Source organism: Schistocerca serialis, chromosome 9 (genome assembly GCF_023864345.2).
Source record: "Schistocerca serialis cubense isolate TAMUIC-IGC-003099 chromosome 9, iqSchSeri2.2, whole genome shotgun sequence".
NCBI lineage: Eukaryota > Metazoa > Arthropoda > Insecta > Orthoptera > Acrididae > Schistocerca > Schistocerca serialis.
In genome coordinates, this window is record NC_064646.1 from 381,444,028 (window position 1) to 381,460,850 (window position 16,823).

Below are 16,823 nucleotides of genomic sequence, written 5' to 3' on the forward strand. Positions count from 1 at the left end.
CAAGTGGCACTTACTTTGAGAGTTCACAGTCATGTTTTAGGCATCAGTTTGACAGTTGTGTGCATGTGTGTGGAAAGTAATATTGTGACACCTTACATAAATACAATTTTTTTTCTAATATTGACATTCAGTCAACGTAACACGTCAATTTAGATGTGGAAAATATTAAATTTGAGAGTATGTTGTGCCATATATCATGATGTATGGTACAGAGATTGAACTTCGCATTTTCACTAGCGCTGTTTAACCTTTAAGTTCATGGCATGAACATTGTGTGTATGTTTATGTGTGTGTGTGTTGCCTACATATTTTATATGTGGAAACACTGCACAATACACCATTTATGTATTTTTTTAAAATAATTACTTTTAAATATTGTTAAAAAAAAATAGATCGTTTAGATACTTTTGAACACAGCTGAGATGGGTCAACTGGGCTACATTGTAATTGATTGTTTCATTTTAATGGCCGCTAAAATATTTCGCTGTGGTTGGTGGTTTCAGGTCAATACTACGCTGTTATTGGCTGGAGACGGGGGGAAGGGAATGATGTCGCCACTGAAAGGGGGCGTGCCCTTTCATCTTTCATATAGCGATAGTGGCGTCATTAATATGGAGGGACACTGTTTTACTGCAATCTTGGTTAACTGGCACTGACAGTTGCACTTAACGTCGATGGCATCGCAAGTTTCAGTACCGCGTTTAAGTATAAAGGTCACTTGAACATAACAGCTATATTACTGAAATATTTGGGTATAGAAGGAATGTGGCAAAAAGAGATGCAATAAGGCTATTGCGAATTCTGGGAGAGAAATTTGTTGATTTACGTGCAACAATAGTGGCGATTTGTGAGGAAAAAGTACAAGTTCTGGTTTTCTGGCAGACGCCGTTCTGGTGTGGTATGGATAACAGGCGCACTACAGTTTCCGACAGAACTGGCGTTGGAACTGGAAATGTACAGTTCTTTTGAGGAAAACATGTTAATTGCACACATATTCGCCGTTAAATTCTTGTTTTAATGACTAATTGCAATGTTGCATCCAGCCACAGTGAAATGGTACCAACAACTGATCAAGGCTGCATGGGGTGATACTAATTGGCAGTTCCAAATTTTGAACCAAGCGATTTTCATCATTTTGACAAGCTGAAATAATATCTGAGGGGGTGGGACAGGGGGAGGGCGAGGGGTAGGGGAGAGGGAAGAGAGTTTCCAACGATGAGGACATTCACACAGTCGTTATCGAATAGCCTCATGTCCAAGGAATAGATTTGTATCGTTGAGTTCAGCAACAATGTAGACCCACACCATATGGAGAACAGAGACAATGTAGCTGTGCAACTAGCTGGCCCTGTCTCAAACTCACGACCTACCAGCGACGTGGATTTCAGCAGAAAGAAGTCACCCACTGGTATAAAGGCAATAAGTTGACATAAGTTGACCGCATGCAGATTTTAGCCCAGATGGAATCCTACAGCTACTGATGGAAACGTCTGTGGATGTTGACTGAATGCTTCATCTTGCAAAGTAGTCTCCATCTCATAGTCATTAGCTGGTGGTGGTGCAGTCCACATAGCTTGATGTACTGCACGCACATGGATACTGTTGTACCCAAGGGAAGTCCGAGAGTGAAAGTGTACATTCTGTGGTCCATATGTGAACCAGGCTGGCTACAATTTTCCTCATGGAAGCACTTTGGCTCGGTTATCACAACAGGTTTGACTGCCCATCCGTAACCTTTAGGCAACGATGGCTTCATTTCTTGCGGTTTTCCTGCCCAGTCAGATTTTCCAGACGCCCTGCCACAACTGTAAGATGTCCCAACTTCGTCATTCAGGGGCGGTGGCTGTCATATTCCACAACGTCATCAGTACTGAAGAAGTACTCTCGCATTCTGAATACGACACAACAAACGAGACGGTTGAGAGAAAGTTCCAACGGTTGTTTATACAATCTCTGTAGGTCCATCATGGACAGGGGACGTTGGCTAATTAAGCAATTGTCAACGTTAATGAAATTCTCCAACAGACATGTAACTCAAGATGTTATTTTATTGTATTTTATTTTGATGGCTACTAGTTTCAGCATTTCACTATGCTATCTTCAGGCCCGATGTGCATCTTTCCAAATAAATGAAAATGTCATATAATGCCATAAACCCCAGGATGTCGTGAATTCAACCATTTCGCCATGAGGGATGGCGTTCCGCTAGTGAAACGATTGAATTGAATCGTTTCGCTATGAGATGGAATTTCACTAGTAAAACGATTGATTTCACGACATCCAGGGATTTATGGTACCATCTGATATTTTCGTTTATTTGAAAGGATGCATGTGGGGCCTGAAGATGGCACAGTGAAATGCTGAATCTGGTAGTCTTCAAAATAAAATAACATCTTAAGCTGCACGGCTGTTGGAGAATTTGACATTGACAATTAGTTGTTTAAATAGGTTTGGTGACTATGCTGAGAAATAGTGTCATGTATTTGTAGCACTTTGAAGTGTAGTGCAACACTGAATAAGGGTTACTTGCGCTGTCGTAATATGGTGTAACTTACTTTTTGACGTCTCGCCCCTACTTAAATCAAAAAGCGTCAGTGGAGAGAGAGAGAGAGTGAGAGAGAGAGAGAGAGAGAGAGAGAGAGAGAGAGAGAGAGAGAGACAGACAGAGAGGAGGAAATAGGGAGTGGATTAGACAAGGATGCTTCAAGTCTTCTACTGTTTTCAGCCTGTATGTAGAGAATATGATTGAACACTACCCACTAGAAGATAAGAAGGTGTTTGAGGTTCGCAGACGATGTTCAACGAATGAACGAAAAAGAGTTGTAGCTAATGGGCAGAGCTTCGAAATAGAAATCAATACAAGGGAAGAAAAGGTAATGCGGCTAGGTTCAAATAAAAGAGTGCCGATAATGCCAAATAGAGAAACATTAGAACATATGCAAAACTTCAAATATATACGAAACAGAATAGAAAGCAACTAGGAGTGGAGCACAGAAATAAAAACTGGCATGGCAATGGCGAAATAGGAATTTTGTAAGAAAAAAGAGTCTTCTGTGACAGTAAATACACAGATTTGAGGAAAGGTGTGAGACATTGTTTTATATGGAGGGTCTTCGTAAATGGTGCTGAAATATGGACAATTAAGTAGAAAGAGCAAGACTGTGTGCTTCTGAGAAGTAGCGTATGATACAAAATATAAGTTGTATGTTTAGGGTGAAGAATGAGGAAGGTGAAGAATGAGAGAGCAGATATAATTACTGAGTTTAATAAAAAGAAGGAAAAGAAACTAGATAGAACATGTGTTAAGAAATAAGAAAAGGCTTATAGAAGCAGCCTTAGAAGAATGTGTGGAAGAGAAAAGGAATAATAACACAAAGGGATTTTTGGTCCTGGACTATATGTTGGCCTGAAGCATATACAGCGGCGTTAAGAAGAAGCTGTGGACCATTAGAAATGGAGATATAAAGGACCTCTCAACATAACAGAAAATTAATGTTATGATGAGACTCCATGAACCTCTAAAGATGAATGAGAGATTGGCTTCTTTGGGAAGGCCACAGAGTAATTCCAGTCCCATCTTTCTCCAGTCGAAGCTTGTATTCCATCTCTGATACCTCCCCGACTGGATGTTAAACGCTTCCCTATACAGGGTGTTACAAAAAGGTACGGCCAAATTTTCAGGAAACATTCCTCACACACAAATAAAGAAAAGATGTTATGTGGACATGTGTCCGGAAACGCTTAATTTCCATGTTAGAGCTCATTTTAATTTCGTCACCTACGCTCAATGGAGCACGTTATCATGATTTCATACGGAATACTCTACCTGTGCTGCTAGAACATGTGCCTTTACAAGTACGACACAACATGTGGTTCATGCACGATGGAGCTCCTGCACATTTCAGTCGAAGTGTTCGTACGCTTCTTAACAAGAGATTCGGTGACCGATGGATTGGTAGAGGCGGACCAATTTCATGGCCACCACGCTCTCCTGACCTCAACCCTTTTGACTTTCATTTATGGGGGCATTTGAAAGCTCTTGTCTACGCAACCCCGGTACCCAATGTAGAGACTCTTCGTGCTCGTATTGTGGACGGCTGTGATACAATACGCCATTCTCCAGGGCTGCATCAGCGCATCAGGGATTCCATGCGACGGAGGGTGAGTGCATGTATCCTCGCTAACGGAGGACATTTTGAACATTTCCTGTAACAAAGTGTTTGAAGTCACGCTGGTACGTTCTGTTGCTGTGTGTTTCCATTCCATGATTAATGTGGTTTGAAAAGAAATATTAAAATGAGCTCTAACATGGAGAGTAAGCGTTTCCGGACACATGCCCACATAACATATTTTCTTTCTTTGTGTGTGAGGAATGTTTCCTGAAAGTTTGGCCGTACCTTTTTGTAACACCCTGTATACAGGCCCGACGCTGGGATGTTTTTCCACTCAAGCTGCTCTCCCTTACTCCTGGCATACTTTCACTCATGTCAGTTTTCGCTTCTAATTGTGATATGCGCTGTACTTGTAGTTTTATCTCAACTGGATGCCCCAGCCGTGATACGTCGTATATAGGGACCTGAAGATTGTGGAGCCTCTCGCGCCCCCTTCAGCTTTGCGCTCTAAGTAGTAGCTTGTGTTACTTGGGCCTTAAACCAGTCTTGCCTGCAGTACTAGGTGGAGCCAATTCTAATTTTCGCATTACAAACATTTTTAATGTGTTGGTAAGTTTCAATATGATACTCTCCGCATTCGTATCTGAGATACCTAATGAGTGACGGAACTCAGCTATGAGGTAGCCGGGTTGGAATGCAGTAGCATTTGTGCGAAAAGGGTCCAAGGTGAGGAGGGGTATAAATTTGATAGTCAGACGTTGCATCTGTGTCCTGGGACAAATTTCAGAGTTTTTGACGGTGTATCGTGGAGAGAAGGTAGGTGACGCTATTCATGACGATCTGTCCGTCAGATTAAACCATTGATACGCTTGTGCAGATTTAGTGTCTCGTGCAGATAAGAATGCGTGCAAAATGAAAGCAGTAGCGAATAGATTGTAAATTGTAACATGCTCTAGATCAAAATAACACACATCATTTCAAAAACATTGTCTTGAATATCGTTGAATGTACGCATCTTTTGTTTCATGTCTGGTCCATGTAGGTACCCAATGGGACACTACTCACGACATCTTCAACAGCGTCCTAGACGAGTGAGTACAGTTTGTTATGCATCAATTACACGAATAATCACAATATCGGCGTATGATCTGAATGATCAGAAGCTTAACCAATATATTACAACGGAACACAGTCACAATGAGAGAAACAAATTACAAGTGTAGATAAACTGGCTGTAATTATTTTTTAGAGGGTGACTAAACCAGGATCAGCTGTAGGAGAATAATTTGGTTCTGAGATCCAAAATAAGTCATTTATTTGCTTTACCACCTCGACACATACCAACTTAAAATCACAATATGTTTTTAATGAAATGAATACTAATATGGTTGGGAACAGGATACAGGGGCTGCCGGAGTGGAAGGCTGAGCAACAAATTGAGGATAGAATATAAAATTTAATTTATTACGCAAGAAAATTCATGCAAGATACTTGTATCAACATATTGACATATAACTTGTTCAATTTAAATGTACATCAAGTGATTTAACATGAATCATCAACAAGACATAGGCTCTCCAGTTCATACGTAAATCAACCAGGGCACAAGTCAATATTTCGACACGCGACGCGGGAACACTCACTGCTCAGCAGCGCAAGCCAGAATACGATAGAAAGAAGTCTCACTGTAACTCCACTATATGAAGATGCATCAAACTGACAGCTCACTTTTAACAGTATTAATCCAAATTCCGCTAATAAGGTAATGGTCAGAATAACGCCAGACCGTAGCCACAGCGTGAGGAAGGTTGAACTCGTAAACAGAATGAACGACAGCGAGTCACTGCAGCACCTCCAGTTCCGCCGCTCGGCCGGCCCCAATGCAACTGCCACACTCCACCACTTGCCGACGCGATTTCCGCGATCTTCCGGCGTCGCTCCGCCCAGGCCCGCTCGTCTCTCTCTCTGCCCGAGACTCCCTTTCGGTTCCCCGCGCGGACTCCCAGAGGGCGCACCAACCCGCGCACGGCAAAGCGAATCGAAAGAGATCGAACACACTACACCGGAACAATCAAATCGCAGGAGCACACGGCACACATACAATGTCTCGTAAAAGTGACTGATAAATTGCTCAAACGCAACGAGCACAAAGTCACCTGACATACTGAAACACAAAGCTCTTTAGAAGCTCATTTTAATCAAAGAAAGCCCCTCTGATACTGTGGGGAGAAACTTTGTTTATGTGGAAGATTGCTTGGGAAACGTTACAAGATTTCTTAATCTGTGCAGGTCACAAATGAAAAGTAAACGACTCCAAGACACATGAAACAACACATTCAATCCGACAACGCACGTTGCATAGAAAATCCAGCATATTGTGAGCTGCTCAGAAAACAGACACCGCTAATGGGAAATGCGGTCCTGACTTCAAACTCAGCAAACTTGTGCCAGACCACACCGATCGCCACCGGTTAAAGATTGCCTATGCCGGCTTCACCAAATGTGCACCCTACTCGGCGCTTGGACAAGAACTTTCTCTCCCTCCTTTCCGGTACTAACCTCCTCTACACTTACCTCCTAACCTTTTGAAAACCTCTACAGGTACGGGATTACCCCAGACATCGCAGAATTAACGAGCGAGAAATTCACTTTTTCTTTAATACAGGGAAACCGTACGGAAATGCCCCATTCTCGCCTTACAAAATGCATCCTAACATGTCAGAGGCATGTATCGGTTGCTAGCCATGTTCCATTCATTTGTCGACCACTTCGCGCTGAGGCACGGTAGCGGGTAAGACTGATATGACTGGATAACAGAACCTGGAGTGTAAGGCTACAAGTTTTCTCACGGTGGCTGAGCAGAGCCACGATGGCCGTTCTTAGATCTGCATAGAGGAAGGTGAATTCCTCGTGTTCGCTGATACATTAGGGCCATGCAGTGGCTTAGCGGCAGGCTGCCTTCGAAGGAGAAAACCGCTTATGTCAACAATGCGAGGAGCAAGGGTTTACTGCAACCTATTCCCACAAATTGCAGTGCCCTGGGGACCGAAATTCCTTCTCTAGAGCCTCTGTTACTGACTTCCTATGGTTAAGTCAGACCAGGGGAAGAACATTTAGACCCAGTCATTTCTAACAAGGAAATGTAAAGCCTTCTTCCTGAGTTAGCAATAGCCAAGAAATAAGCAGAAAAATAGTCAAACATCGCTCAGTAAAATTTGACAATCACATCACATTAATACTGTCAACAACGTAACTTTGACTTACGAAATGACATCCACCGCGGCGCTCGGGGGCCACAGCATAGTTGCGACACCTGAGGATGCGCTTATGAGAGCCCGAAATCGGTCGTGATGAAAAAGAAATTTACAACTGAAGCGGTATTTTCAACCTCTGTTTATGAAATGAGGTTCAAGTAACGTAAATATGTTAAACAAACGACCCGCCCCAACTTTGCATGAATCGCACAAGTATCATGGCTGAATAACTTGGATATAATATGTAAAAAAATTTTACACAAACCTTCATCATCCATCAATCTACCACTTGATGAAAAGTGTATGAAAATCTCAACAGTTGTGTCTGAGATTCGACGTGACATACAGACAGAGAAACATGGGACTCTATAATTATGGTGTCTGGTCAAGCTACTCTGCTGTCTGTAGTAGTCGTGGCTGTCAGTTAACTGCTTTTCTCACCAGACACCGCCTCCCCCCTGCTGACCAGTTCACACCTCCCATCATAGCGACAAGATGTCAATCGAAACGCCAATTAAGTATGGAACAGATATCAATGCTTATATTACACACACATTATTATTACGAGTATAAATATTAAATTCGATACACAAACCTTCCTCGTGGATCAGTCTGTCTACATATGAGAGCCAAATCGAAATGCATACAGAAGTTTCTAAGTTTAGCGATAACATACAGACAGGAAAAAGTGCTCCGGGACTTTCATTTATAATCTGTATTGGCTGCGTCACCTCTTTTGTGTATTATTTTTTGGGGAACAATATTGACCAAATTCGTCGTGTGTGTGTGTGTGTGGCATTAGTAGCTGCTGCACAATGGTTTAGTTTGGTACTGTACATGCAACTACCACCAAAATACGCTTTTTCATCACGATACGCTTTTCGCTTTATTCCGTAAGCGCATCTCCAGTTGTAGAGTTTCCTCATCTCATTTTGGCTTACAATAAGTAGTTGATACCTCTATGCGCGTTTCATTAGATTGTCTCTCTTTTCCACTGATGCTATATATAAGAAAAACCAGGCTGAGCAATGATAAATAAAAAGACTGAAAATGAAATATACTGTAAGTTAATATTTTTTGGACGCCCAATAACGCGGAACACTGGCAGCTGGGTAGTGGAGGGATATTCGGAAGGATCCTTTTCCCACTCCTAGCTGCAGTTCTCACAGGAATTCTGCTCAGCTGCCTGCTGCAAGTTATATTTCATGCTGGCCTTCGCAACATTATCATGATCAGCTATACAGTCGTGATATACACACCACAATTCTAGAAAATCATTGAAAGGCATATCTTGTATTTTGGGCACAATGTAGAACCTGCAGTTAAAGGCTCTGAGACAGAGCTGCTCCAAAACATATATTAAAATATATTTCTCAAAAATTGATTGTAAAATTTAAATTGTCAATGCACATTTCCAATATGTCCCTATAGATTTAAATATTGACAGTCAATGCCTTTGAAACTATTGATACCGAGTGATGTTTTTCGATAACGTCGCAGCCAGTCGTGTGCACCTTAAAAAGCTGGTTATCTACATTTAGCAGAGCTTCGAGGGACCTGGCTTCTAAGCAGTATAGGTCTTATGGGCTCCAGAAGGCTGGATAACCTTCGCTATAGACCCTTCTCTGCATATCTCTGTTATTCTATGATGCATCATCATTAGTCCATGTTTAATACTGATGTTTCAATAATGTTCAAGATAGTGTCATATTTCTAGCATTGGCAGTTCTGTCCGCTGTAGGATTGGCATGTTAAGTTCTTAGAAGTCTCACTAGAGTGCGCTAGGATACGGCAACGTAAGTGGCAACACATAGCGAGAGTTTCACGAATAAATAGAGAAAATAAGCACACGAATCATGTACCGTTACCTATACAGTTGCTAAGAACTTCCTCACTTGTTGACGATGTTTGCAAGATAAGGTGCTTTATTGGCAAATTTCTTTTTGTGAGTGTATTTTTCCAAAATTCTTGTGAGTTTTGTTGTCTCACGAATAACTGTACAATACTGCGAGTCTGAAAACAGCAGAATATGAATTGAGTGTGGAATTTATTAGACAAAAATTTGGAACAATAGTTTGGGGCGGAAGTGAAGGAACCTGGTACGCTAGTCCTGATCTAAATATCAATTAAGAACAAATTCAATGCAAATCCAGACAATGGTATACAAGCACATAATTTCAATTGAGCAACGTACCTTTAAGTTACGTTAACATGTTTAGCCACAGACGTCACATTGTTTGACAATTTAACACAACGAAGCATTGAAAAAATGACACGGCTAATGTATATATGTAAGTAATTTCAACAGAACAATGTACCATTATTCTATGGCAACATGTTTAACCGCTGACATCACATTTCCTGATAGTTTTGCATCAAAAGCCATACGAAAGTTAAGAGATCTTTACTGCGTTGTGTCCCTTAAACAACATGTTACGTAATACACATGTATAAATACGAAAGGCAAAATTACGGAATCTTAGCTTCGCAGCCACTTAATTCAACATGAGAGCTGCTCGGTTTGCTTATGTCAGCCAATCACAAAACATGGAACCCATGAAGTAAGGGAGCATCAATATTTTGTTGTGCGAACTCATAAACGTCATGGACTGAACATATGTGAAAAATGTTAAACTTCTCAAGTTATGAATTGAAAACACAAAAACATTAAGCATGCAGAGAAGCCAACACACACCAAATCAAATATTTGTCTAAAACCTCATTTTTAGTACGAGTTGTATTGATAATGTATCAGGAAACATGATGTTGGCGGCTGAATAAAGTACATATAGATCTTACATTGGAGTTAGCTGTTGTTGTTACTTCGCAGTTGATTCAAATTCTTCTAGAGAGCTCTGGCACTGTAGTTCCGATCGGTAATTGTCGCAGACTTCCCCAGTATGGAAATCAATAGCCGTAATACTCAGAACACACAAGAGAAAGGATTGCAATAGGCAATCTTTTAAGCGAATCACAATTTGGTTTCCTAAGTGGCAAAAATACGGAGTCATCCATAGTAGAAACCACAAAAGTTGTACTTGATGCTCTTGATAAAGATGAGTGTGTCACAGACATATTTTTGGATCTTTCTAAGGCGTTTAATGAAGTCGACCACAAGATTCTATTAAATAAATTAGAAACAATGGGAATAAGAGGGGTAGCTAATGACTGGTTTCGATCATACCTAACAGATACGGTACAAAGAGTAGAGATAACACAAACTTCAAATAGATCTAAACCTTTAGTAAAACACTTACCAGACTCAAAATACGTTAATGTAGGGGTTCCGCAAGGTAGCATATTAGGACCAATACTGTTACTGATATACATCAATGACTTTCCCTGTAGTATTACTCATGGTGAAAAAATTCTCTGTGCTGATGACAGCAATATTATAGTCACTGAGAAAACAAGAGAACTCCTTGCCGAGAAAGTAAAAGAAACTCTCAAGGAAGTTTATGATTGGCCAATAAGCAAAAAAGTGACACTGATCGTAAAGAAAACTAATGCCATGAATTTTGGTTTGAAGAGGAAAAATGACAATGTTAAATTAAATGTATATGGCACCTATATAGACTGTGTAACAAATGCAAAATTTCTAGGAAGGAATATTGATTCTCAGTTGAAGTGGTGTGAACACACAAAGGAACTTGCAAACAGAATGTCATCAGCATGTTATGCCCTTAGAATCCTGCCATCAGTGTGTAACATGCAGTGTCTTTTAGTTACATATTATTCAAATGTACACTCACATCTTAGCTATGGCATTCTTTTTTGGGGAACAAACTGTGGTGTCACCGCCAAACACCACACTTGCTAGGTGGTAGCTTTTAAATCGGCCGCGGTCCGGTAGTATACGTCGGACCCGCGTGCCGCCACTGTCAGTGATTGCAGACCGAGCGCCAGCGCACGGCAGGTCTAGAGAGACGTACTAGCACTCGCCCCAGTTGTACAGCCGACTTTGCTAGGAAAGGTTCATTGACAAATACGCTCTCATTTGCCGAGACGATAGTTAGCATAGCCTTCAGCTACGTCATTTGCTACGACCTAGCAAGGCGCCATTATCAATAGATATTTAACTTGTGATGCCTGTACCGTCAGACCGACCTACACCACTTATTGATTAAAGTTAAGTATTCTACCAGTTACCTCCTGTTTTGCTAGTCTTATTTCTCTGACCTGTTCCAGACCTCGCGCCAGCCTGCGTGAACTTAAAAGCGTGCATTTCGGCCTCCTCTAGCAACACGGTGTTGGCTCTTCTGCCAACACTTCACAAACGCAAAAAATATGAACACAATTTTTAAAAATCCGAAGAGAGCCATAAGAATAATAACCAAAAATACTAATCGAGCTCATTGTAAAGATATGTTCAAAACACTGGGGATTTTAATTGCTCCATGTGAATACATTTACCAGTCAGTTGTACACATCAAAAATAAAATTGGTAATTACTGCACAAACAGCTCTGTCCATGACCATGGAACAAGAGCTAGACTCAACTTACATTTACCAAGAAAAAATAAACATAAAACTCAAAACAGCATTTTCTATCGAAGAATGAAAGTGTACAATAAATTACCAAAAGAGATTAGAGAAATTGCAAAGATACACTTATTTAAAAAGACAGCTAAAAAGTACCTTTTATGCAATACATTGTATGCATTGAAGGATTACTTACATAAAACAGAGTAGGGATTTGATAAAAAAGGTTATACAAATAAATAATATTAATGATTATAAAACATCCAACATTCCACATAACAGCTTCACTTTATGTTTATTTTCCTTCTTTTTTCCTTTCTAGAAATACTTGCCCCCAAGTTTTGCATAGCACAATACTAACACTTCTCCCTCTTTCTGAGCTCACCATCTCACTCATTATGGAGGGATGCTGACTGAGTTCTTCAGGATAGCAAATGGAAAGTGCGGTACAGAAAATGACCCAGAGATCACCAGTTGTGTGTGTGTGTGTGTGTGTGTGTGTGTGTGTGTGTGTGTGTGTGTGTGTGTGTGTGTGTAGTGAGTGAAGTGTTATGAAACAATGTGTGTATAGTGTGTGCAGTGACCGATAGTGAGATATGAGTGAACAGTGTGGCATTACATTATTTAATAAGTTATTTGTAAAAAAAAATTATTGTATACCAAGAGTAAATCTAATGATTGTCTCTAACTAGCAGTCTGTAAATATGTGTGTATACGAATTAGCTTACTTTAAATTGGTCTAAATTTGTAAATACTTTGACATATCCTATATCCTTGTAAAAAGAGATCTACGGATGAATAAAGCTACCACTGCTACTACTACTAACAGTTATGGGGAGAGTAATTATGCTGATGATATTCTGCGGCTCAGTTTCTAAAGTAATGTGAACTGTTTTAGGCTCAAGATAATGCACTACACTCTTATATCGACTGGTGTGGCGCTGATACTTCTGCTTCTTTGGTGGCTGCTGTTTGTGTAGAAGAGGACTGGCACACAGGGAGCACGAGGCGGCCACATAGAACACACGTCACACTCCAGTCTCTCCACATTCACATCCAAGTGAGACAGTTCGCTGGAGGTGCTGACACTGTGTTTACTGGAAGAACTCTTCAATGACTTTCACAGAAAGGTGACAGTCTCCTTCAGTGCGCGAGTCGATATTCTGCGCCTGTAAATTAAATAACTAGCTCTAGATGTGTTTCACATGATGTAGAGAATAATGCAACGAAAACTATGAACATCGTCATTGGAAAAGGACGCTATTCAGTTTCATCGTTAGTACTTTTCTACCAGAGAGGGTCATGCAGCAAGAAAACGTTGAGGAAATGACTCACGAACCTTCCTTGGTGTTGGCAGGGAATAAACACAATAGTTGTCAAAGTAATTTTCATCCCCCACCCTCTCCACTCTCTCCTTGTCTATCTCTCTCTCTCTCTCTCTCTCTCTCTCACACACACACACACACACACACACACACACACACACACACATTAAGACACACACCTACAGACACACAATATGTATACATATGCTTTTGAGCGCTGTCTTTGTGCTGAGCATCGATCAAATGTATACATTGAATAATAAATTTGTATTTTACATATTTACGTGCCATTATCTCATGCTAATTATGCTAATTATTAGTGACAAGTATCCAATTTTTTTGTTGCTCATAGTGATTTAAGAGTTGTGAAATTCTCAAAAATTGTGCAAAGAAATAAATTTATTAACGTTCTACCTATTGTTCCAAGATTTATGTTGGCTCAAGAAAAAATGTCATTTACGGTTAACATGATGTAATTACCTGTGTCCTTATTTATTTCGTTTCGATGCTATGAAGACTCCTTTTATCAATGAGCAAGTGAATTAAAGAGACCTTTCTAGAACCATGTAGCACCCTCACCCTTTCTTCCTGACGTGACAAATCGTAACCTGAAGTGTACTGTGTACATAGGGAAAAGCCATCTCATCACGAGGAACGTTCAATAGGTAATGCAACATTTTTTTCTGAAAGCAGGTTGTTTTTTCTTTCAAGATTGCAACACACCAATTTTTCCCACTCTTTTGGCTACAAACGCCTATTTTTCAACATAATCTCCGTTCAATGCGACGACCGTACACTTGTTTATTGGGTGTGTGTGGCTGAGGGTGGGGTGGGGGGGGGGGGACGGCTGTATACCCGCATAGCACCACTTTACTGGTTGACGTCGGAGCCAGTGCCTGCATGAATAATGTTCCCGTCATCCAAGTACTGCTTCCTGAAAAGTGCATCGTTCATTGGGCCAGACAGATAGAAGTCGGAAGGTGCGAGATCTAGGCTGTTCGATGGCTGAGGAAGAATAGTCCACTGACGTTTTGTGAGCTCGGCCTCTCGGGTGCACAGACTTGTGTGACGCCTTGCGTTTTTGCTGGGAAGAAAAAGTTCGGCCGCATTTTTGTGGCGTCGAACACGCTGAGGTCGTTCCTTCAATTCCTGAGGGTAGTACAATACACTTCAGGGTTGATCGTTGCACCACGAGGGAGGACGAATGTATCTGCATTATCAACAGATCAATAATTCAAAAACAGTCTTAATCGCATTTATCATTATTATTATTATTATTATACCGCCAACCGGTTTCAACCCGACGTAGGGATCATCTTCTTGGCGTTTACATCATTGGTCGACTGCTGGTGGTGTCACTCCTGTCTATGTAGATAGTTTCCTGCCGTTACGTAGACAGGAGTGACACCACCAGCAGTCGACCAATGGTGTAAACGCCCAGAAGATGACCCCTACCTCGGGTTGAAACCGGTTGGTGGTATAATAATAATAATAATAAATGCGATTACGACTGTTTTTGAATTATTGATTAATCATACTAATCGCTACTTCTCTCCACAACCATGTTGTCCAAAAATTATCAACAGAGATGTCCAGTTTAGCAGCGAGGTGTTTGACTGTGATCCGTCGATCACCTCCAGTGTGACAGTCGGCACGTTCCAACATTACAGGAGTCACAGCTGCGTGAGGCCGGCCGGCACGCGAGACATCAGACAGGACCTCATTGCTGATGATGGCAGACGCCTCGCCCAATGACTCACCGTGCTTTTGTTCACTGGCAGGTCTCCGTAGACATTCTGCAAGCACCTACGAATATCTGTGATGCTCTGGTTTTCCGCCAAGAAAAACTAGATAGCAGCTCTTTTCTTGGAACGCGCCTTCGCTACAGACGTCACCTTAAAGACTACGCATAGAGGCGCTACTAGTAGGACCTTTACGAAACTAAATTTCACCACGCCTCCAAGAAGTTCCACATTTTTCCGGGCAAAATTGGCCGAGAAAAAAAAAGTATTGCACTGCTTACTGAATGCCCCTCGTATGACCGTCTCTGGCAGCAACTCACGGGGAATCGTTAGAGCTGGATGACACTAGGTGTGCGCATCTGAGTTCGACGACGTCCCATACGTACTCATTACGGTTGAGTTGGATGAGCTGTGGCGACACAACAATTTTCATGTACATGTAGTGTTCCTCGAACTTGTATTACTGTTCCATAGTAGTGGGCGCATTGTTTCAATGAGGTACTTTTTACCGCAGGGGGTGCCGGGTGAACTTTCAAATACACGTGACTAGGCTGTACACTTGTATCGTACTTATACTCTCCATTTTTTAAAAAAGTTTTTGTGACTCATATACCTAATGTTCCGTAGTTAATGGAAACAAGGGGTCGGATGCGAAAATCAATGCTAACGGATAGGATGCGGACAGTTACAACCTGATCATCGTCACACGTGTGTTTGTACAGCAACGATCGAAATAAAAAACAAATGATTGGTAATGAGTCAAAATTAACTGTAGTTAGCAGTAATTTTGCACACTAAAAATTGTTTGAATTTGCATTGCAGAATAAAAGTGGTCGCCAGCTACAAAACGAGCAAAAGCTAAATTTGGTAAATGACTATAATGTCTTTGAAATAACGCAAATACTGAGGAATAATGATAGAGGAACAACTCAACAAAATGAACCCTTTCGAATTGTGAGACAGAACATACGTGTAACATGAACACTAAAGACGCTAATCTGGAATGAAATGATGTTAGGTACAATTATGAAAACCAATGATATACAACAACTAGCAATACTACATAGAAACTGAGCTGTATTAGGTAACTCACAGTAATGTTTTCCGTTTGGATGTTTGCGTCATCGTGACCAAATTTAGCTACTGTTCTTCACTGACTACATTTTAAATGATGACATAAAAACTTTCATTCATGACAGCAATTATTTTCCAATATTAATTTTACATAACATCATTTGTAGAACACAACATAAAATGAAGTTGCTTTGACTATAAGAAAGCCAGCATACTTCAGTTACAGAATCGCTTTTAAATCATATTCAGTTTGAATTGATTGTCTTCTGCTGCAATGCAACACCATATGAACAACTAAAGTTAGTACTGACTTTTATTACAATAATTACTTGATTGAAAAGCGACTGTAAATTTAAGTGGATCTATTTTATTTTTACTGTTTCTTTCATTGATGCCATTCTCGGAAGTTATGGTGAGGATAAAAGGGTGCTGCTGATGGTCAACAAACGGGGTAAATAACGTCTCGCCGGTCAGTGTGGCCGAGCGGTTCTAGGCGCTTCAGTCTGGAATCGAGCGACCGCTACGGTCGCAGGTTCGAATCCTGCCTCGGGCATGGATGTGTGTGATGTCCGGAGGTTAGTTAGGTTTAAGTAGTTCTAAGTTCTAGGGGACTGATGACCTCAGATGTTAAGTCCCATACTGCTCAGAGCCATTTGAACCAATAACGTCTCATTCGCAAAGTTTATGTTTTGTCTAAAACCACTATAATGTTCCAAAAAAGTTACTTTTGCCCTGGCATTGCTACTACACACCTCTTTAAATGTACTGGCTGGATTTTAACTTTTGTTATGTTACTTGTGCTACTATGTAAGGCTTATTGTGAAATTTATTATT

The 16,823-nt window shown here is 40.8% G+C and overlaps 1 protein-coding gene across 1 annotated transcript in view; it reads left to right on the top strand.

Annotated features, from left to right (window-relative positions):
* Positions 1-13,550, top strand: part of LOC126418727 (fatty acyl-CoA reductase wat-like) — a 292,976-nt gene extending 279,426 nt beyond the window's left edge. Inside the window, exon 9 of the mRNA XM_050085632.1 lies at positions 12,747-13,550. Within this exon, the coding sequence (XP_049941589.1) occupies positions 12,747-12,828 (82 nt within the window). The 3' untranslated portion in view covers positions 12,829-13,550. The remainder of the gene's footprint in view (positions 1-12,746) is intronic.
* Positions 13,551-16,823: the final 3,273 nt, after the last annotated feature.